This window comes from Crinia signifera, chromosome 1 (genome assembly GCF_055691185.1).
Source record: "Crinia signifera chromosome 1, ASM5569118v1, whole genome shotgun sequence".
NCBI lineage: Eukaryota > Metazoa > Chordata > Amphibia > Anura > Myobatrachidae > Crinia > Crinia signifera.
The window spans coordinates 113,825,729-113,850,086 of NC_139217.1; the positions used below are offsets into that span (position 1 = coordinate 113,825,729).

Genomic DNA, 24,358 nt, shown 5'->3' on the forward strand with positions numbered 1-24,358 from the left:
TTTCAAAAACTGCACCCCTCACAGTATTCAAAACAGCATTTTGGAAGTTTGTTAACCCTTTAGGTGTTTCACAGGAATTAAAACAAAGTGTAGGTGAAATTTCAAAATTTCATTTTTTTTGCAGATTTGCAATTTTAATACATTTTTTCTAAGGAACACAGTAGATTTTACTAGAGAAATGTGACTAAAAATTGATTCCCCCAATTCTTTTGTTTTCATAAATATCCTATATGTGGCCCTAGTGTGCACGTTGACCAAACCACAGGCTTCATAATAGAAGGAGCACCTACTTGATTTTGGAGCCTCCTTTTTATGAGATTTATTTTTAGGCACCATGTAGGTTTCTAGGCACCATAAGATGCTAAAAGTTAGGAACCCCCCCACAAGTGACCCCATTTTGCAAACTACACCCCTCAGGGAATTCATCTAGGGGTATAGTGTACATTTCAAACCCCCAGGGGTTTCACCAATTTTGATACAACTGGGCTGTGCAAATGAAAAATTACATTTTTTACACAAAAATGCAGTTCTGGCTCAAAATTTTTCATTTTCACAAGGAATGAAGGAGACAAAGCACCCCAAAATCTGTGCCCCAATTTCTCCCGAGTACGGCAATGCCTCATGTGTGACCAAAAAATGGCAGGACTCAGAAGGGAAGGAGTGATATTTGGATTTTGCAGCACAGATTCTGGTGGAATGTTGGTGGGTGCTATGTCGCATTAGCAAGACCCCCGAAGCACCAATACAGTGGAACCCCCCCACAAGTGACCCCATTTTGCAAACTACACCCCTCAGGGAATTCATCTAGGGGTATAGTGTACATTTCAAACCCCCAGGGGTTTCACCAATTTTGATACAACTGGGCTGTGCAAATGAAAAATTACATTTTTTACACAAAAATGCAGTTCTGGCTAAAAAATTTTCATTTTCACAAGGAATGAAGGAGACAAAGCACCCCAAAATCTGTGCCCCAATTTCTCCCGAGTACGGCAATGCCTCATGTGTGACCAAAAAATGGCAGGACTCAGAAGGGAAGGAGTGATATTTGGATTTTGCAGCACAGATTCTGGTGGAATGTTGGTGGGTGCTATGTCGCATTAGCAAGACCCCCGAAGCACCAATACAGTGGAACCCCCCCACAAGTGACCCCAGTTTGCAAACTACACCCCTCAGGGAATTCATCTAGGGGTATAGTGTACATTTCAAACCCCCAGGGGTTTCACCAATTTTGATACAACTGGGCTGTGCAAATGAAAAATTTAATTTTTTACACAAAAATGCAGTTCTGGCTCAAAATTTTTCATTTTCATAAGGTATGAAGGAGAAAAAGCACCCCAAAATCTGTGCCCCAATTTCTCCCGAGTATGGCAATGCCTCATATGTGACCAAAAAATACCAGTTGGGTGCATGGCAGGACTCAGAAGGGAAGGAGTGATTTTTGGATTTTGCAGCTCAGATTCTGGTGGAATGAATGGTGGGTGCTATGTGGCATTAGCAAGACCCCAGGGTATATATATAAAAAAACAAAAAACCTGCACCCCCAAAAAGTTGCTGATCAGTTAATTTATACTGATCAGCACAAAAGGGGGGGCAGCAGTCAGTTGCACAGGCAGCACAACCTTTGGTGCAACTGACAGGTATATATATAAAAAAAAGAAACCAAAAAGTTGCTGATCAGCACAGATATACTGATCAGCACAAAAGGGGTGCAGCAGACACAAAATATAGCACTCTCTGTCACTCTCTGTCACTCTCTGTCACTATCTCTCACGATCTGTGACTCTATGACACTGCAGCAGCAGGACACAGGAAGTCACAAGATCCAGGAAGCATCCAGCTGCTGGCAGCACGCTACCAGCGGTAATCAGCGGTGATCAGGTAAGTATCAGGCAAGGTTCAGGTATGTATAGCACGACAGAGTGGCCGGTGACCGCTCTGCACGCAATTCCAGACCGGAATGGCGTCTGCAGCGCAGTCACCGTTAGTTTAAATCACGCGCCATGGCTGTGATTGGTCCGTCGGTCCGACGGACCAATCACAGCCTTGGGGGCAGGTGGGGTGAGGTGTGGTCATCACCGGTGACCCCCTCACACCCGGCGGTGATTGATCCCTGTGTTACCGAGCGTCTGATTCGCGTCTGATTCGCCGGTAACACAGGAAAACGCTGCGATTGGTTGTTCACATTGAACAGCCAATCGCAGCGATCGCCGACGGGGGGGAGGCATCGCCGCCCCCCCTGGGCATGCTGGGACATCTCTGCTGTCAGGGACAGCAGACATCGTCCCTCTGTCACCGCGTCCCTAGACGCGGTGACAGTTTAAAGTCATGACGTATATATACGTCATGTGTCGGGAAGTACATCCCGGCCATGACGTATATATACGTCAAATGTCGGGAAGGGGTTAAAAAAAAAAAAAAAAAAAGTATTTTGAAAAGACCCTGATTGGCTGGGAGAATTGTCTTAGCCAATCATATGGACTGTCCATTTTATATAGTTCTTCATCTCTTTTCATTTCATCTTACAAGCTCATTAGGATAGCCACATTTTCACTCCCACTCCCACACATACAGCTTATTTACAGACCAATACAAATGACAGCAAAAGCTTCCATTGACATACCCTGACAGATCCAGCATATTCACATAACTGCAGCCTTTTCCTATGACTGACACCCCATTCATCGAAACATCACCATGACTGCAGACCCTCCAGACCAATGAGAACTTTACTGACACGCCCCTCGAGCATAAAAGAACTCCCACTACAGAGACCTTGATCCTTGACAAAGGCCCTGAGTGGCTGAAACGCGTTGGCACGGTATTCACATCCGCGCACACAGGTCTGTGGAGCTGGGACACAGGACCTCCATTCAACTCCAAAGCCGGGGACATCATCTAGCCACCGCCAGGAGAACATACTTCTGGGACGGAAGGCTGAGCATTCACCCCCCCCTTGGTACCATCACAGTAGACTGCACAGACAGGGTAAGAAGTAAGTGAGTGGGACACCGCTCCTTACTCCATCAACACCCGCCCCTCTCCCACCCTGCCGGTATAAGGACTAAACGCTCAGCTGGAACTTTTTACCACCTCTCCGCTCATACCCACCTTACCACTTTGCATCGGATTGAGACATTAGCCCCAGAGGGCTTATGGTCAAAAAGAGGCCTGCTGGCAATTTTTAAACCCCACAGGTCACTGATACTGCAGGGCTCATCCAATACATACCCACCACATATGGTAAAAAAGAACCTGCTGGCTTCCCCCTTTCCATTGTGGCTCATCACGTGGCATTGACTGTACAGACATCCATCCATCATTATTTGTTTTATTGTGTTCACATTGTATATACTTCAATAAACAATTTTTCTTGCAAACACGGTTTCCTCATTAGCCTCCTTACATATCTAGAGTCTTCGATATACCTCTATCCTACATAATTAGCCAAAAGGTGAGCGCTTAACAACAAACCTGCTATTTATACACATGCACAATATGGTTATTTTTTTTAATTTATTTTTTTTATACATAAACTTTTGGGTGAAAGCCAGTTAACTTTTCAGTATATTTTTGGGTTGTGGGAGAGCACAGGAGTATCTGGAGGCAGAGTGTGCTGATTTAAAGCACATGATTTTTAAAAAGAATATATATATCTATCTATATATATATATATATCAGTCGAATGGTCTGGCACTCTGGATGAAGCAGGCCAACCACCGGGGTACCTTCCTGAGTAGGGAATAGAGCTTGCTTTGGATCCACAGCAGTGGAATCACGAGGCGGCACTCTCCGGATTTGGTGCAAAATAATTTGTATTTAAATCATAAACGGCAAAAGAGGTGCAAAAATCAGGTCATAGGTGTCAACAGTTTCGGGGAGCAATCCCCTTGTTTTTGTTGTCCTGTACACCATCACCCTGTTGATCGTCCTGAGGAAGGGGATTGCTCCCTGAAACTGTTGACACCAATGACCTGATTTTTGCACCTCTTTTGCCGTTTATGATTTAAATACAAATTATTTTGCACCAAATCCGGAGAGTGTATTATCATGGCGCCCATCGCATCGCAGACCATAAGGCATGCGATATCGCACGATGTTCCCCAATGTCATACAATGTTAAAAATGTATGGCATTGTATATGGCATACAATGCGATGCGATTATAATGGGTGCTTACAATGTTAAATGCACCCCCACGCCACCCCCCAGTATGAACGTGAACCCGAAGCGTGGCGAGCGTCCTCCGACCTTTTCATACCACCACTATCCACGTCAGCGTGGAGTTGTTTTTATATAGTGTGGCGAGCGCAGTGAGCCACCGAGCCCGAAGCGTGGCGAGCGCAGCGCATTACTTCACAGGTATATGCGTCCCCTCGCGGGGCACACTGCGCTTGCCACGCTTCGGGCTCGGTGGCTCGCTGCGCTCGCCACACTACATAAGATCAGCTCCACGCGGACGTGGATAGTGGGTGTATGAAAAGGTCGGAGGACGTGTACCGCTGCGCTCGCCACGCTTCGGGTTCACGTTCATACTGGGGGGGTGGCGTGGGGGTGCATTTAACATTGTAACCACCCATTAGGGTGCTTATACAATTTAACATCGTATAGGGGGCTTACATTGCAGTGCATCAGGTGTATGGCATGCGATGCGATAAAAAATCGTTCGACTAAATATCGGGGGCGCCGTGATAATACACAAGTACCATCATAAGTTCAAATCACACTTAATTGAGCCATATTACTTTGATATTTGTTGAACTTCAGAAGTAAAGTTAGAAACTCTTAAGTTTGCCAAAGAAAAATATCCACAATCAAATATCCTTCTACCAACACTAGTTAAGTTCCAAGTAAAAGCAGCCTTATTTAATGAGCGCTTCTTTTCCAGAGGCATCAGTAGATTTGATAACTGCTGCAGGTCATTCCATTAAAAATATCCCTTTCATGTAATGTTTGTTACCAGTTTTCATGACAAGCTTTGCATAAAAATGAAAGCATATCCTATACCACAAAAACATTTACTTTTGCACAAAATAATCAAAACTCATGGACAATGAGTCATATGATCTGTTTAATCAAAAATGTAACGTTTGTTACAATGGAATGACCCTTCAGCATCATCCGTTTTAGTAGAAAGAATCATTTTTCGCATTTGGTTTGCTGCAGTCAAAACTGAGAAACTACTGGGTACAGACAAAGCTGTTTCTTTTTAAGGTGTTCAATAAACCTAATGTCTAGGCTTATTCAGATCTGCCAAACCGACATTGCAAGCTATTGTAAATATGGTACTTGTTTCCTAGCACGGCGCCCGTCGTAGGTGATCGCATACCTTAAGTTAAGTTATGCGATGGACGCGACCAACGCGATTTTAGGGCTATTTTTAGCCTTTTCCCCGACAATTAAAAAATCTCGTCCAATGGACCCGATTTTTTTCATTGTATACCCACCCTTATGGGTATTTTACATGACAAATGCCCCCCCCCCCCCCATTGTTAACGCCACCCCACGATCAACGCCAACCCGAAGCGTGGCGAGCACAGCAGTACGCGTCCTCCGACCTTTTCATACCCCCACTATCCACATCGGCGTGGAGTTGATTTTTGAGTTCGAGCCCGAAGCGTGGCAAGCGGACGCGTAATACCTGTGAAGTAATGCGCGGGGCTCGCTGCGCTTGCCACGCTTCGGGCTCGGTGGCTCGCTGTGCTCGCCACACTATATAAAATCAACTCCACGCCGGATAGTGGGGGTATGAAAAGGTTGGTGGATGCGTGCCCCTCGCGGGCTCGCCACGCTTCGGGTTCGCGTTGATCGTGGGGTGGCGTTAACAATGGGGGGGGGGCATTTGACCCATCAGGGTTGGGAAACAATAACAATTGTAGTCTGGGGGCCATTTAACATTGGGGCCAATGTAAAATCGGGTCTCAGGGACCATTTTACATTGATTCCAATGTAAAAATCGCGTTGATCGATCAGCGGCGGGTCAGACCCGGATCTTCGGCGGTGTAAATGGGGTCAAGCCGTGTCCATTTACACGAGTCCTCTACCCAGGTCCTGACCTGGGTAGAATACGGTTAGGACCCGTGTAGAGGCCGGTGTAAATGGTCCCGCTGTTAACTCCCCCCTGCAGCGGGAATAAGCATTGCAGGTGGGCAGGGGACATAATCATCTGTAGCATCACATCAACTCCCCCCAGAGCGGGGTCCGGCAGTGCAGGCCGGCAGGGGGCCCATCCAGCGTATTGGAAGTCACCGGCGGGGTCCTTCCAGCTTATGGGAAGTAACCGGTGAGCGTCCCTGTGGCAGCTGGGAATTGCCGCTACTAGTTCCCATCCGCCGCAGGGACCCCGCGGGTTACTTCGCATACACTGAAGGCCAGACCCCGCGCTGGGGGGGGGGGGGGGCTGATGATATGATGCTACAGGTGATGATGTCCCCTGCCCAACTGCACTGCTTATTCCCGCTGCCTCCACTCCTGACCCAACGGCTGCAGGGGGGAGTTACAGCAGCAGCGAGCATCCCCTCAGCAGCCTGACAGCTCGCCCCCCGCCTGCCTTGCACTGATGGACCCCGCTGCCTGGAGGCTGGACCTCGCACTGGGTTGGGGTAATGATGTGTGGGGGGGGGGGGTGATTTGATGCTGCAGGGGGGTGATAATGGGCAGGGGGGTGATGCTGCTTTAGGGGTATGTGTGATTTGATGCTGCTTCAGGGGGGTGATGCTGTGCAGGGGGGGGGGTTTGATGCTAAAGGGGGGGGTGCTGCTGCTAAGGGGTGATGTGCAGGGGGGGGGGTGATGATGTGCGGGGGAGGTGATGTGGTGCTGCTGCAGGCCATTTGTAATGACAAGGCAGGGCTGACCCAGGTCCAGTGTAAATTGTGCAGACCCAGGTCGAATTGCTGTGTAAATGGGGTAGGAAGCAGGGTCCGACCCTGGAAACACCCGTGTTCAAAGACCAGGGTCCGACCAGGGTTTTTGGTGTAAAAGGGGTATTCATTATATTAAAAATTACTTTTTTATTTTATTTTTACTTGGTTTATTTGTTTACGTGATCATTTTTATAAAAATCCAGTTTTATCAAATCAACCAATCTGATTCCCCATCCCCACACACACCATACCTGGAGGAAACCCATAAATGTAAGGCAAATGGTGGAAATTGAATCCATGACCTGCTGTGAGGCAGTAATGCTAACCATTACACCATCCGTGCTGTCCACCTCTGAATAAAGATCATTTTCTTTTTTTTTTACAAATAGTATGGGCTAACCGCTTTCATTTATGTTTTATAAATGTGTTTATTCATCTTTTAATTTCCATGCGATGTGTACTCTTCTTAGGTTCCCTATCCACACCCAGGTCTCCAGTAATTTCCCCAAGCAGCACAGCAGCTAGCAGATTGGCTGGACAAGGAGATGATGTAATTGTTCCATCAGGTATTGCCGATGCCGGATTCTCCCTAGAAGCTGCTGCTGCTGCACTAACCTCTCCATGTTCCTTTAACACATCCTGATTCTCGCTGATTCATAATTGTATGCTGTGTTCTGCCCTGCTGATATGTAATCACATGCCAATTAACTCAAGAAAACTCTTCAACTCTCTGCAAACGTAAAACAACATCACCCTATCTTTGAATTCTGTGCAGTCATTGAAGGAGCGTTATTTCATTTAGAATGGGATCAGTCTGAGTATTGATCATCACAATGCAAGCTTTTACTATTAATCTGGCTCTGACATTGAACTAATTCATAATATATGATTGAGATTACTACTGTATAAATTAAAGAGCTTTTGGCCCTTTCTTGTGATTTACAGTAAACCTCTGTAATCCCTTTGAAAAAAATGTTCAATGGGGCTAAATTATAAACCCATATTAAATAACAATTTATTTTTTTCTAACCTCTCCCATTTTCAAAGAGAGGGCCTTTTTCCCCGTGAGTTATTGCTATTTTCTATCATTCAATAGTAATACCTTCATTATAAAACACAGATCAACACCATACCTGGACAGGTAGGTGAGATCGTAATGGTAATTGTTGGTAAAAAAACAAGACTGCTTTTGAACTATCCTTTGAGTCCTCGCTGCACTTCACTTGAATGTGAGGTTTCTGTTGTAATCATTTAGAAAAGTCCATACGCACTGAGCAATGTATGGACAACGATGATGGGGAAAATCGCTGGGCTGAAAATTGCTCATTGCATGGAAACTGAGCGATTTTCTCCCTTCTGAGCGATTTTTCCCCAGGGGTGGATGACTCTTCATAGCAGTAATGATAGCATAGGAAATACCATCAGATGAACGGCAGTCTCAGGCGATGATTGGGGAATGCAGCCCTCCACGCTAATTTGTTCCCACGTACAAACTGGGCTGCTTTCAGCTCAAAGTTGCCCAGTGTGTATGGGCCTCAAGTGACAGAGGTACTGTAATAACTAATTTCACAATTGTGCAGTAGTGAATATGCTGTTGCATGTAAATTAGCCCCAAAGCATTTTGGATAACGGATTATTCCGTATTTCAGAATATTTTTATGTTTCAATGAGGTATCCTAAGGTATCTAGCGTTTATGTTGTATAAACACATGAAATCCGCACAAATATATTTTATTTGTGTATGAAACAAGGTTTTAAAACAAGGCATTGAATTTGAATGCCAAGCAATCATTTTCTTACACATATATTTAGTGCCATTTACATATCATTTCCCCAGTAAAAAAAAAAAAAAAAGGATAAGGGATACTCAACCTATACTGATTTTTAAGGTTTTCCTGGATCTAATATTTGTATGATACCTAAGTAGCATTAGTTTGCAGTATTTTGAGTTTTTGGTTACTACTGTGATAAGTCATAAGTGATGTGTTAATAGATATGTTCTGTTTAAGATGCTAAAGTGTTTTTAGAATATTTTATCTTTTTTTAACATCATGTCATTTTACAGCTCTTTTATTTTGCTCTCATTCCTGTGGGGTGATGTTGTTTTTCAGAATATCGCTTCAGAAATTAATATGCTTATCCTGTACGTACTTTATTGTATTTCATTAATTGATGACTGTTACATATAGTTTGATATAGTTTAAATGTCATGCTCTTATGAATTCGCAGCACACTATAAATTAGAGTAAATATGTTGTATAAACCTCAGTGTATTCTGTTGCTTTTTGCGTAGTGCGGTCGGTCATCCTCTAGCTCTGTCTGCAGTACATACAACATGAGGCTGATGATGGTGGTTGTAGTATATTCATAAATAACTTTACCTCTCTTTTGATTCTGTAGCTGAAGGTCAGAGGGCACAGCAGAGAAGTGGCCCTGTTGTCCTCTCTGAAGAACCAAGAAATACAGCTATTGAAAAATTAGAACTTGTTCGAAGATGGAGTTTAAATACTTACAAGGTGCGTACTGTATGTTTCAGTAAAACCTAGATTATATTTTGGTACCATTTTGGATTTCGCCCAATAGATTACAGTTGTAATTTGTAGACTAGTCAAAAATGTAATGAGAATCTAATAAGAATTTTAATAGATTTGCCTGAGGCTGAGAGCTGTAGAGGAACTTGTACGTTGTTCTGCTGCTAATTTCAGTTACAGACCATTCTGTGTGTCAAGCTTTAAGCTGCAGTTTACTGTGTCCTGATAAAATCTTCGAACAACACCAGGTGCAGTCACCTGATTCCAAAGATGCTTGTATTGTCTGTGAGGAGGGGCGATCAGACATAAGAGCGCACTGAATACCATTTTTATATTGTGATATAATGGAATCATTTCCAATGGAAGGTTAGTTTCCATTATCCCAGTGGTTGTATTAGAATAACAGCAACCCTAGAGTAACAGTAATTTTAATTTCTGAAAAGTGAAAAACCATATTGCTAATAATACACTTGTGATAGCACGTGACAGTTTAGCGTTGTTGGTTTATTGTGCACAATATCATATGTACAGTCAATATCGTTAGCGATGCACGCTCCCGCGGATCGATCGTCAATGGACCCCCCTCTCATCCTGCATGTACAGGCGTGGGAGGTCCTCGTAAATGAAGGCCATGATGCGGTAAGGCCTTTGCTCTCCCGCACCTTATTGCCGATGCCCCCCCCCTCCATCAGCAATCTGCCAATATCTGCATCGTTGGGGATTGGCTAGTGTGTAGGTGGTTTAATTCATAGCTACCGATTAGCTTTTGTTAAATGTACTATTGCCTTTGCAGGCAGATTACATTTAGGATTGCAGGTATTCATCTTAGAGTGTTGCTTCCTAACAGGGTAACAATAACCTGTAAGGCCAAAGCTGGCATAACTTACTGAATTAATGAGTGAGACTGCAGAGGTAAGTCAGTGGGTGGCTTCCCAGTGTGACTGTAACAAGCTGTTCGCTGTCCTTTTCTCCCGTGGAGCAGACTATACATCCACGACATCTAATTAGTAACAAAAGGATTCTGACAGAGGCAAGATTAAATTACTACCTTCCCTCTGATCCAACCTGTTGATGTGTGAGACGGAAGAGGATGGCGTGGTCAGTGCTGATTTTTCTTCACCTCGAGAACCCTTTTCAATCTTTAAAGCAACAATGGTTTGATGTAGCTTTTCTAGTCCTAACAAGCCAGGCCAGGTTTGAAGTCTTCTTAATGCAGGGTGTTATATTCTGTAATGTACTGAATCAGGTTTTTGGTACAGACATGTCAGCCACTATCGAATGGCTTTTGAATACACTTTGTAAATGCTGAGTTACATTTTTAACGAATAGATTGATTTTTGCCATTTGGAAATTGGCGAATGAAAATAAAAATGTTAAAACCTGGTTTAAAAATCTCCTGAGTATCCCAATGTTTTAGACCAGGACAGCCTGTGACTCCAGGTGTGTTTTGGAACTGCAAGTCCAGGAGTTCATGTTGCAACATGAAGTTCCACAGCAGCTGGCGAGCTTCAGGTTGCTGTTCCTGCAGAGCCATAAAACATTTCCGAGACAGCCATCTAATTCAGTGTGTCACATGTTTATTGCAGTTTTTTTGATCTTATGTAACATGAGATTTCCATAAATTCAGCTATCTTCTTGGCATGTTTCTTTATATTCCTCCAGGCCCATTAATCGGCTTAGTAGCATCCTTGGAGAGCACACCATGTGTTTCTCTGTGTTCTTCTTTAGGTGTATCTTCCTATAATTACTAACCAGCAAGTAAAACAGCTGCTTTAGTATTGCCATTTTAAAGTGTGTGTGTTCGCCCATTCCTTGTCCTGTATTTCTGCATACATTCAGTGTTGCCAGATCGGTGACCAAAAGTGATATGCTGGTATTTGGGGGTATAGCGAATACCAGCTTCTATTGCATTTGCAGCCTAATTTTACTTAGGGATTGGGTTGTTATATGTGCTTTGATTGCTACCATTTACATAGTGATGCGAGGTACACACCAGGACGACCCGCTCACGATGCACATCGTGAGCGGGTCGTCAGTGTCTCGTCCGACCCGCTCACGGTGACGCGGGGGGGCACGACCCGCTCACGATGTGCACCGTGAGCGGGTCCGATCCGATGGCGACCCGCACCCGGCTGTATGGTCGTCATTGAGATCCTACCTGCATCAGGTAGGATCTCAATAACGACCGACGGGACCGCGCATCGGATCGGTATCGGTCCACACCAGGTCAGAAAAGGGCCCAATCAGCACACAATCTACATCCATCTGATCGGAATTGGATCTAGATTGTGGGGATCGGGCCCTAGTCGTCCTGGTGTGTACCCAGCATAACATAGTTGTTGTGGTGGGAAAATATGTTAGTCCATAAAGTTTAACCTATTTTAGGTCTGCACACATTGTAATGTACATAATACACCTGGTCGCTCTATTGGCAAGTAACACATAAGTGCAGCATATACAGCTGAATAATGAACTGATATAATAATCGGGATGAGAGGAAATGGAGTGATCAAGCAGCTCTGTACCAAGAGATTCTGAAAAGTAATGAAATCCTCATGGCTTGCTGGTAAATATTTGAGTGTCACCTGGAACTTTGACTGAAGGTCGACACGAGCATTAGGTTGACATGGGGGGGTTCCAACTCTTCTTTTCTTTTTCTTTTTTTTACATGGACACTAAAAAAGTGCACCGTGTCCCCTTACCTGGCTCGCTGCGCTTGCCATGCTCATACACGGTACTTCTCTATGCTCGGCACACTTTTTTTATTCTCCCACCGCACCCTAGTGGATGGTAGGGCATGAAATACCTCCTGTCGGCACATGTCAGCTCCAGAAATAGTAAGACACCCCATACCGACCTTCCTCATGTTGACCGAATGCTTGTGTTGAACTAATGTCCCTGTTGACGTCATCTAACCCGTGTCGACCTAGTGATCGTATTTCGAGTGTTCAATGGCAGGGCTTATTACTTACTGTAGTTGGACAAAGACTCCTATGTTATACTGTACCACAACAAACAACAACAACAGTATCCTCCCAATTTTTCACTCATCCAGTGGATGCCAAACGCATTCCTCAAGGCATCCGAACAGTTCCGTTTTAAAGCTATCCCTGCTTTTGCACAGGTGACTTAATTAGTACCGTGATCAATCTGATTTACCATCTGTGCTGAGCCATGGATATACTTAAAATCTGGACAGTTATGGTACTTGGAAGACTGAGTTTGGAAACAACTGAATTAGGGAAATGTTGGAATGGTTATTTTTTTCATTGCGGTATGGGATAGGACTTTTGCATCAACTAAGTTTCAAGTCGGACTATCTCTGAAAATAAATATATTGTTATATTGTCTGAGCAAGATCACTGGCTGTAGTGAACATGTACATTGATGCTGCAATAATCACAGTAAGTGGTACAATGTACCAAGCAGCTGTGTTCCCAGACTAACCTCTAGGGGCCTGAATGGGATTTCTATAGCAACCACCTAACATTATTCTAGCTGCGCACGCTGTGGCATGAAACCTACTGTAAAATATTTCAGATCATGAAACAAACACCATCATAATATCTGATGTACAATGTAAGCTTCTAAAATGTACAAGGTTAGTGATTGTGTACTTTATAAGTGATGAGGGAACCCAGAATGATCACATGGCCATTGTTACGCTAATACACTGACACTCTTTGTCTGTCCCCCATGTAGTGTACCCGACAAATAATTTCTGAGAAGCTGGGACGTGGCTCAAGAACGGTAGACCTGGAACTCGAGGCACAGATAGAAATCCTGCGTGACAACAAAAGGAAATACGAATATATATTGAAATTGGCCCAGACGCTCTCCTCACAGCTCTATCTGATGGTGCAGACACAAAGGCAGCTGGGAGATGCTTTTGCAGACCTCAGTTTAAAATCTTTAGAGCTGCATGTAAGTATAAGCACAGTTTGTCAGGACTCTCAACCAGCCATTTCACATGCTTTGTGTATATAAAGTGCTCCCTCTTTATACAATGTCTGTTACACTCCCTTAATTCTGGGCAGGGCCGTTTCTAGACAATTTAGCTCCCAGGGCGAAGAAATAAAAATGCGCCCCCCCCCCCCCAATACATAGCATGGTATTATAGTAATTTCGCGCGCCGAAGGCGCGCGCCGAAATAGGGGGTGTGGCTTGATATTAAAAGGGGTGTGGCTTAATGTAAGGCGTGGTCTAGCAGGAAAACAATTACCTTATATCACACTTTTGCAACCTGCAAGACCAGAAATTGGTTGCTGCAGGAATTGTTATTGTCCTCCCGCACTTAAGTTGGCTGGCTGAAGGCCACACAATGACCTAGTACGCCTCACAATGACAGGCTACTTAAATCATTATACACTATTTATCTGTGATGCCAATTACACATTACGCCGTACACTGTGATGACGATTACATATTACGCCGCACACCGTGATGACAATTACACATTACACCGCACACCAAGATGCCCATTAGACCACACACTGTGATGGCAATTACACAATACTCCCCACATCGTAATGCCCATTACACATTATGCCCCATGTGCCGCTGCCGCACAACCGATGCTGTTTACTAATATGCCCCCACAGTGCCAGATATGCCCCCACAGCGCCACAAATATATACCCCACAGTGCCACATATATGCCCCCACAGTGCCACACATATGCCCCCACAGTGACACAAATATATGCCCCCACAGTGACACAAATATATGCCCCCACAGTCCCACAAATATATGCCCCCACAGTGCCACACATATGCCCCCAGTGCCACAAATATATGCCCCCACAGTGCCACAATTATGCCCCACAGTGCCACACATATGCCCCACAGTGCCACACATATGCCCCACAGTGCCACAGATATATGCCCCCAGTGCCACAGATATATGCCCCCAGTGCCACAGATATATGCCCCCAGTGCCACAGATATATGCCCCCCAGTGCCACAGATATATGCCCCCCAGTGTCACAAACATATGCCCCCAGTGCCACAGATATATGCCCCCAGTGCCACAGATATATGCCCCCAGTGCCACAGATATATGCCCCCAGTGCCACAGATATATGCCCCCCAGTGCCACAGATATATGCCCCCCAGTGTCACAAACATATGCCCCCAGTGTCACAAACATATGCCCCCAGTGCCACAGATATATGCCCCCAGTGCCACAGATATATGCCCCCAGTGCCACAGATATATGCCCCCCGTGCCACAGATATATGCCCCCCAGTGTCACAAACATATGCCCCCAGTAACAAACTTACTTGGAGAGGGGAGGGGAGCGCATCGTGCTTCTCTCCTATCCCGCGCCCGAGCTCCTATTGGCTGACAGCGGCAGCCCAGTGACGTGGGCGAGGGGACGGAGAAACGCACGATGCGTTCCCCTCCCCTCTCCAGCGTGGAGTCGGGCGGCCGGGGAGACAGCGGCAGCGGCTGCGGCTGCGGCTGCGGGCGGGGGGGTTAGACTGCCGGGGGGTTAGACTGCCGGGCGCCCTGGCTGTTTCAGAGGCGGACAAGCCGTGCGGCGCCCCGGGCTGCTGCACGGCTTGTCCGCCTCTAGAAACGGCCCTGATTCTGGGTGTAGTCTATGGACAAGAGTACGAGTAAATGTCACCTTGTTTAGAATCCCTATTTCACTGTCTGTTTTGGTTTTGTTTTAAGCTTGGTATATTTTTTACACTATTCATTTTGGTTTTGCAGTCTGGTTGGGTTTGCAGATATTTCCAGACGATAGTACATCTCCACAATTTGCTGAAATCAAAACTGCCGCAAAAAAAGGCAGAGAAAACGCTCTTCAGAATGGAAACTACCTTCAGCGTTTCCCCTTATAAAAAGTATAGGTTTTTCCAAATCTAGTAAGCAGCAAGCTGGCAGCAGTTCTGTACAAACAAATGACCTGCCTCTGGTAGGAGTGCTAAATGTGATGCACAGACCCACAACCCTCCCTCCCCTCCCTCATAAGTGTTAAGCTGGGTACACATTAGCCAGCCATGGGTTTTCCAGCCATGGCTGGTGGCTCTGCAGCAGTTCCCAAAGTCTGCCCTCAAGGACCCCCAACAGTTCACGTTTTCCAGGTCATCCTGCAGGTATACAAGTGTACTCATTACTGAATACCACATTTTAAAGATCCACAGGTGGCGCTAATTTCTTCTTTTGATTATGTGAGGACATGCTCTACAGCAGGCATGTCCAAACGATGCCCCTCCAGCTGTTGTGAAACTACACATCCCAGCAAGCCTTGCCATAGATTTAGCATTTCCTAATAGAAAAACTGACAAGGCATCGTGGGACATAGTTTCCCAACAGCTAGAGGGCCATCGTTTTGGACATGCCTGCTCTACAGTAAGGAATGCATTCTGCATTGGCTTCCTGTGGGATTGTGCCAACCAATCCTAAGCCAGTCAACACATGGCTGGAATCGCTACAGAACTGGTGTCAGAAAACAAATTGCAGGAACTCCAGGAACAACCAGCTTTGGGCTGATTGCAATATGGATTTTCTTTACAGCATTGATTCTCAAACTCGTTCCTCAGGACCCCAAACTCTGGCTCTCACTGCAAATCTCAGTTACCTCCTATTTTGCACAATGTAGATAGATGGCCACATCTTGAGATCAGGAATACTAAAGGTGTAAAATCCCGATCGCGGGATCAGAACCTTTGCTTTTACATGCTTAATTTCTACGATCAGAAGGTAGTTTGCTGATCGACACATTCGGATGGTGTATCGTGGCTATTAGCAGATTGGAGCATCTACCCCACTGGTATGTGGGGCCCAGTGTAGTCTCATAAACTATGATTTACTGATCTACAGCTGTTTTTTTTTTTTTTTCGTCTGAATTCTTATCAACAAGTGCTAAGAATTCTAGGTAAGTCTAATAACTGCTTAATTATATAATCACCCTGTATTAACCACATCCACTGAATACAATCAATTTATTCACACAAAATATATATGACCATATTATATAGATAGATATCTATATATAAATCTATTTCTATAGATATAGATCTATATATGAAAAAGAAAAAATATACAAAAAAAAATAAACCCTAAGGAGGAAATATACTAAGATGGGAGTTTTATTTCACATGTGATGTTGCTATGGGCAACAATCAGAATCTACTTATTTATTTAGCACCTTTTAGGAGATTGATTGGTTGCCCATAGCAACATCCTATGTGAAATAGAACTCCCATCTTGGTACATTTCCTCCTAAAAATGTGTTTCAATAAAACATGATCAATCACAGTTCAGTTAAACTGAATTTTATTACCTGCTTTATAATAACTAATTTAAGTTTTAACCTAACTTAATAATACTATATATTAAGGACATTAACCCCTTACCGCCGCAGCCTGTTTTTGCCTTCCTGACAGAGCCCTTTTTTTCAAATCTGACATGTATCACTTTATGTGGGGATAACTTTTTTATTGCTTTTACTTATCCCAGTGATTTTGAGATTGTTTTCTCGTGACACATTGTACTTTAAGTTAGTGGTAAATTTCAAACACTGATTTTTTTAGGGACCAGTTCAGTTCTGATGTGACTTTGAGGGACTTGTATGTGAGACACCCCCATAAATGATGCCATTTCAAAAACTGCACCCCTCACAGTATTCAAAACAGCATTTTGGAAGTTTGTTAACCCTTTAGGTGTTTCACAGGAATTAAAACAAAGTGTAGGTGAAATTTCAAAATTTCATTTTTTTTGCAGATTTTCAATTTTAATACATTTTTCTAAGGAACACAGTAGACTTTACTAGAGAAATGTGACTAAAAATTGATTCCCCCAATTCTTTTGTTTTCATAAATATCCTATATGTGGCCCTAGTGTGCACGTTGACCAAACCACAGGCTTCATAATAGAAGGAGCACCTACTTGATTTTGGAGCCTCCTTTTTATGAGATTATTTTTTAGGCACCATGTAGGTTTCTAGGCACCATAAGATGCTAAAAGTTAGGAACCCCCCCACAAGTGACCCCATTTTGCAAACTACACCCCTCAGGGAATTCATCTAGGGGTATAGTGTACATTTCAAACCCCCAGGGGTTTCACCAATTTTGGTACAACTGGGCTGTAAAAATGAAAAATTACATTTTTTTACACAAAAATGCAGTTCTGGCTCAAAATTTTTCATTTTCACAAGGAATGAAGGAGACAAAGCACCCCAAAATCTGTGCCGCAATTTCTCCTGAGTACGGCAATGCCTCATATGTGACCAAAAAATACCATTTGGGTGCATGGCAGGACTCAGAAGGGAAGGAGTGATATTTGGATTTTGCAGCACAGATTCTGGTGGAATGAATGGTGGGTGCTATGTCGCATTAGCAAGACCCCCGAAGCACCAATACAGTGGAACCCCCCCACAAGTGACCCCATTTTGCAAATTACACCCCTCAGGGAATTCATCTAGGGGTATAGTGTACATTTCAAACCCCCAGGGGTTTCACCAATTTTGGTACAACTGGGCTGTGAAAATGAAAAATTACATTTTTTGACACAAAAATGCAGTTCTGGCTCAAAATTTTTCATTTTCACAAGGAATGAAGGAGACAAAGCACCCCAAAATCTGTGCCGCAATTTCTCCCGAGTACGGCAATGCCTCATATAGGACCAAAAAATACCATTTGGGTGCATGGCAGGACTCAGAAGGGAAGGAGTGATATTTGGATTTTGCAGCACAGATTCTGGTGGAATGAATGGTGGGTGCTATGTCGCATTAGCAAGACCCCCAAAGCACGGTGAAATGATGAACCTAATAATCCATAGATGTGTGGTATATTTTAAAACACTCCTTCATACATAGGCCGGGTTTGTCGGGGCAAGTTTCACAGTGGAAAATAGTTTGCTTTCTTATTCCCTTTTTATAGCAAACTTTGCACCTTTTTTGTGTCCTGCCTTTTTTCCAGTGGAGGGGATTTCGTTAGGAAAATGCTGCCCTGACACAATACGGGGGCCAGTACTAGAAGTACTGGGGCCCTCTGCCTGCTGGTTCCCAAATATTAGGCCCTTTATGACTTCCTCTTGAAAGTGCATAAATGTCCCCGTCTGGCTGGTAGAACGGAATAGTACGTAAGCGTTATACAGTGCCATCTGGATGATATACACGGCCAGCTTCTTATACCATATTTTTGTTTTCCGCAGGGCACTGTACGGCTTCAGTACCTGATCTGAAAGATCCACTCCGCCCATGTACTTATTGTAATCTAGGATACAAATAGGTTTTACGGGGTGTGGGTACTGGTACCTCGTACAGGGACGGAGGTGGTACTGTCTCCGTGAATTGTTGTCAGTATAAGGACATCCCTCTTGTCCTTATATTTGACCAACAACATATTTTCGGTGGATTGTGCCCTGCTTTCACCCTTTCTCAGTAATTGGGCAACGTGCGTTTTTGGGAGGCCTCTTTGGTTCTTGCGCACAGTACCGCAAGCTGCTGTACCTCTTGAACCAAGGGCCTTAAACAGGGGGATGCTGGTGTAAAAGTTATCCACATAGAGGTGATAACCCTTATCCAGGAAGGGGTGCACTAAATCCCAGACAATCTTTCCACTAACACCTACGAGGGAGGGGGGGCATTCTGGCGGTTCAATTCTTGTGTCCTTCCCTTCATATACCCTAAACCTGTGGGTGTACCCTGAGGTACTTTCGCACAGCTTATACATTTTTATGCCATACCTTGCCCTCTTATTGGGAAGGTACTGGCGGAATTTAACCCTTCCTTTAAAATGTATAAGTGACTCGTCTACACAAATGAATTTTTCGGGGATGTACATCTCAGCAAATTTGGCGCTGAAATGATCAATGACCGGCCTTACTTTGAATAGCCGGTCAAAGGTGGGATCATCTCTGGGTGGGCACTGTGCATTATCGTTGTAATGCAAAAATTTAAGGATCGTCTCAAAACGAGTCCGGGTCATGGCCATACGATGAAGTGGGGTGCTGTACAGAACATCTGTACTCCAATATTGTCTAATTTCTGGCTTGTAAACTATGCCCATATGTAACACCAGACCCCAAAACGTCATCGTCTCTACTGCATCTACAGGGGTCCACCTAGCAAATGATGACGTGGGGTTTTGAGCAATAAACTGCTGGGCATATAAATTACTTTGGTCCACCATTAAATTTATAAAATCATCAGAGAAAAAGACTTTGAAAAAGTCAATTTCTTTGAGGCCTGTAGTATCAAATTGGATTCCTGGGTTGGCCAAAAACTCAGGAACCTGGGGCTCAAAATTGTCTGGTGGTGGGGTCCATACGGGATCAATCATTTGGGGGGGGTTGGGGGGTCTCAGCTGCTATACGGGGGCGTCTTTGAGGGGGTCCCTCATCACTAGAGGAGGAAGAGGAGCTTAAGACGAATGCAAATTCATCGCTTACATCACTGGCTGTGTCAGTGTCAGAGGCAATAAGGGCATATGCCTCCTCCGCAGAAAACAGTCTTTGGGATGATTGGGACATTTTTATTATTTTTGTGTTTGTGTAAGTGTAGTGTTTCAACACGTGTATAGTGTAGGGGGGGTACAAACTTTATTTCAACACGGGGGGTATGTAGTGTGTATGTAGTGCTTTAACACGTGTAAGTGCACTTAAGGGGCAGCAGCTTCAAGGCAGCTTTTGGTACAACCTTGAAGGGGTTAAAAGAAAAAAAAAAAGCTCCTGCGCCAAAAATTGAGCACAGATGTTGGTCAGTAACGTCCGTCACTGATCAGCGCTCAGCGGCCACAGGACACCCACAAAATCACCGTGGGTGTAAAAAAAATATAAAAAAACCCCCCACAGCACCCTAAAAAAAAAAAACAACTGCTGATCAGTCAAAGGCAACAGGAATTTGATCCCAAAAAAAAAATGAGATCAACCCTGTGCCAAAAATGCTGATCAGTGATGTACGTCACTGATCAGCGCTCAGCGGCCACAGGACACCCAGGTGTAAAAAATTTTTTTAAAAAAAGACCCCACAGCACCCTCCAAAAAAAAAAAATTAAAAAAAACAGCTGATCAGTGAGGCAACACTAATTAGCAGTGAGGGGCAGCAGGCGCGCAACTTTTGGTGCAACCTGACGGGGAAGCACCAGCAGCAGGCAGCACGGATGCCACCACACCACCAACGCTGATCAGGTCAGTATAAGAGGACAGATGGGCACGGAGACCGCTCTGCACGCTGTTTCTGACCGGAATGGCGGCTGCAGGGCTGTCTCCGTTATTTTCTCTGAGGTGTAATGGCTGTGATTGGTCCATCGGTCCGACGGACCAATCACAGCCTTGGGGGCAGGTGGGGTGAGGTGGGGTGACCACCAGTGACCCCCTTACACCCGGTGGTGATTGGTGCTGTACTTAACAGCACCAATCACCACCGATCCCTGTGTTACCGAGCGCCGTTATTCGCCGGTACACAGAAAACGCTGCAATTGGCTGTTCACATTTGAACAGCCAATCGCAGCGATCGCCGATGGGGGGGGGGCATCGCTGCCCCCCCTGTGCAATGAGGGAAGATGTCTGCTGTCAGGGACACTTTAAATGCATGACGTACATTTATGCCATGCGTCGGGAAGTACATCCCAACCATGACGTAAATGTACGTCAAATGTCGGGAAGGGGTTAAAAGCACAAGTCTGGAGCCCCATACACCTTAGATCAGGGGTCTTCAACCTTTAAGACAGCGTGGGCCACCTAAAAAAATCCAGTGAAGCCCGAGGGCCACTAAAATCGCCTACGGAATTTCGGACAGCCCCATAGAATCACAGCTCCCCTATAACGTCAGCACAGTCCTTCATAGATAGTTGGCACAGCCGCCCATACTCAGCACATAACCCCCCCCACACACACCCTAATAGTTATCAGCAGCCAATTTGGGTTCCAGTGCAAACAGTAAAATATGTGCCCCCCCCATATATAATTTGATATTGAATAAATTGCACGCGCCGTAGGCGTGCTCCCAAAAATGGGTGTGACCTAATTATAAGGGGCGTGGTCTAATTATAACGAGTGTGAACTAGCAGGAAAACAATTACCTGACACCTCTTTTGCAACCTGCATGACCAGACATTGGTTACCGCAGGAATGGTCGTTGTCCTCACACGCTTAAGTTGACTGAAGGCTGCACAATGACATATAAACATGAAGGCCCACACAGTGAAATAGTATGCCTCACAGATCAAACATAAACAATGAAAGGCTACTTAAATCAATATACACTGTTACACTGTTTATCCGTAATGCCCATTACACATTGTGCATCACACCATAGTGTCCATTAGAGATTATGCCACACACCGTAATACCTGTTGTACATTATGTCATACACCATAATGCCCATTACACATTATGCCGCACCGTGATGCCCATTACACATAAATCCACACAAAATTATGCCCATTGCACATTATGCCCCACACTGATGCCCATTATGCCACAGACCATAATGCCAGCAGAACTCCTGCTTATACATATGATGCCCCAGCAGTGCCCCTCACCTAATGCCCCAGCAGTGCCCCTCACACAATGCCCCAGCAGTGCCCCTCACACAATGCCCCAGCAGTGCCCCTCACACAATGCCCCAGCAGTGCCCTCACACACAATGCCCCAGCAGTGCCCCTCACACACAATGCCCCAGCAGTGCCCCTCACACACAATGCACCAGCAGTGCCCCTCACACACAATGCCCCAGCAGTGCCCCTCACACACAATTCCCCAGCAGTGCCCCTCACACACAATGCCCCAGCAGTGCCCCTCACACAATGCTCCAGCAGTGCCCCACACACAATGCCCCAGCAGTGCCCCTCACACAATGCTCCAGCAGTGCCCCTCACACAATGCCCCAGCAGTGCCCCTCACACAATGCCCCAGCAGTGCCCCTCACACACAGTGCCCCTCACACACAATGCCCCAGCAGTGCCCCTCACACACAATGCCCCCAGTAATGCCCCACACACAATGCCCCCAGTAATGCCTGCAGCTTGGCCAGGTCCCCTGCTCCCGCCAGATGTACCTCTTCATCCTGCAGCTTTGACGGGTCACCTGCTTCCACCATCCATGCCTCCTCCTGCAGTTTCGCCGGGTCCCCTCCGCCAGCTGTGCCTCCTCCTCCTGCAGTTCCAGTGCCGGGTCCCCTTCTCCCGCCAGCTGCGTCTCCTCCTCCCGCAGCTTCGCTGGGTCCCAACTCCCCAGCTCGTGACCAGACGTGCCTCCTCCTCCCTCAGCCGCGCTGGATCTACTCCTCTGCCCTGCCTGCAGCCAATGGAAATCGGGTAGGCGGCACCCAAGGGGACTCCATTACACTGCCTCCCTCGGCAGCATTTTCTTTTACTAAAAAAAAAAAAATCCTGTGCATGGCGGGCCGGCGGGCAGGGGGCCACTGAGATCAGCTCCGCGGGCCATGGGTTGAAGACCCCTGCCTTAGATGAACATTGTTAATTTTGTCCCATTTTGAGCAATAGGTTTTATAAATTGCTTAGTGTGTATGTTCAGTATCATTTGCCCAGGTAGAGCCCATCCTCTTGAACACAACAATGGGGCATGGCCTTGTGCCAGCTAGGCTGCAACCCATTTTAAAATAGGGTGTGGCATTGTAGGAGATAGGCCACACATTTTTTTCCTGGCATGGTATTGGCTCTTTGTCTTACCATAACATATGTTTTTGAGCTCATTGTTTCTGATTGGTTGGTCATCCCTGCTCTAGTGTGTATATGTGGCTAACAACTTATTCCTCTGCTTTTCTCCATCTGCAACACCTCTGTTGTGATGCCAATTAGCTCTTTTGGATTTCAGTAGGTGAAGGCTAACCAGATTTACCCATCTTCTCCAGACCTTTCACAATACATATTGGCCTGAGATACTGAATGTTTTTCTGCCATTTCATCTTAACTGTCATCTCTCCACTTCACACTCAGTGTTTCAACCTAGTTAATATTCCCACCAGTCAATAATAGATACCAACCTGACATTTCTATTTATGTTGACAACACAATAAAGCTTACCCCTCAAGTTTGCTAATTAGGTGTCATTTTGTATTCTGAGTTGTCCACCCACATTCTAACATCCAGAATACACCCATATTTCACACAAGACATTGCCAAAACTGAAATTCATGCACTTATTATCTCTAACTTTATTATTGCAGTAGTTCCACTACGGCCCTAGCTGTGTGGAGTTGGTATAGTCTCCCTGTGCTTGTGTGGGGTTTCTCAAACAGTCCAACAATATCCTGGTAGGTTTATTTGTTCCAACAAAAATTAACCCTAGAATTTGGGGAATATGGATTATAACGTTTTGTATGCTTCACTCACAAGGGCAGGAACAGATGTAAATTGACAAAATATATTCTGCAAAGCAATAAAACCTGATGATGGTACTGCACTCAATATAAAACTTGGCATGGCAGAATTAAAAAACCAAGACACTTATAAAATGTAGTACTAAGGTTTTATTGCTTTGCAGAATATATTTTGTCCATTTACATCTGTTCCTGCCCTTGTAAGACTAGCTATTGGAGCCTAAGGGGTGGGTTCTAGAATGTGATACATTCTAGAACCCACCCCTTAGGCTCCAATAGCTAGTCTTACCCAATTACCATAATTCCGTCAGTCCAACACTGCTGTGGTTCTGGATCTTATAGAACACCAAAAATGTCTGGAATGTGCGATATGTTGCACTCATCCAACATGTATGAAACGCCCTTTTCCCTATAGAATGTACATTTTTAAACAGGGCCCATTTACCTTTTTGCCATATATTACCTAGTCTTGTTTTATTAGCATTTGTTCTCATTTGTGAAGCACAACGGACTATACATAATGTTAATAAATTATTTAGTAAATACTGTGCTATTGGCATAGAATCCGCTGTTAATTAGCAGCTGTTCCCATTCATTTGATCTAATTTAAAGCCCAACTTTGTAAATGTAGCCCTTTGTTTGCATTATGATTGCATTTTTAGATTATAATCA

At 44.9% G+C, this 24,358-nt stretch overlaps 1 protein-coding gene across 4 annotated transcripts in view; it reads left to right on the top strand.

The window, feature by feature from the left end:
• ARFIP1 (ARF interacting protein 1) overlaps positions 1 to 24,358 on the top strand; it is a 146,966-nt gene that overhangs the window by 69,119 nt on the left and 53,489 nt on the right. For 3 of the 4 annotated variants that reach the window (XM_083171750.1, XM_083171743.1, XM_083171757.1), the window contains 3 exons: positions 7,332 to 7,427; positions 9,262 to 9,377; positions 13,095 to 13,316. In XM_083171750.1, coding sequence (XP_083027876.1) covers positions 7,332 to 7,427; positions 9,262 to 9,377; positions 13,095 to 13,316 — 434 coding nt within the window. The remainder of the gene's footprint in view (positions 1 to 7,331; positions 7,428 to 9,261; positions 9,378 to 13,094; positions 13,317 to 24,358) is intronic. The other variant, XM_083171762.1, reaches the window with a different exon arrangement.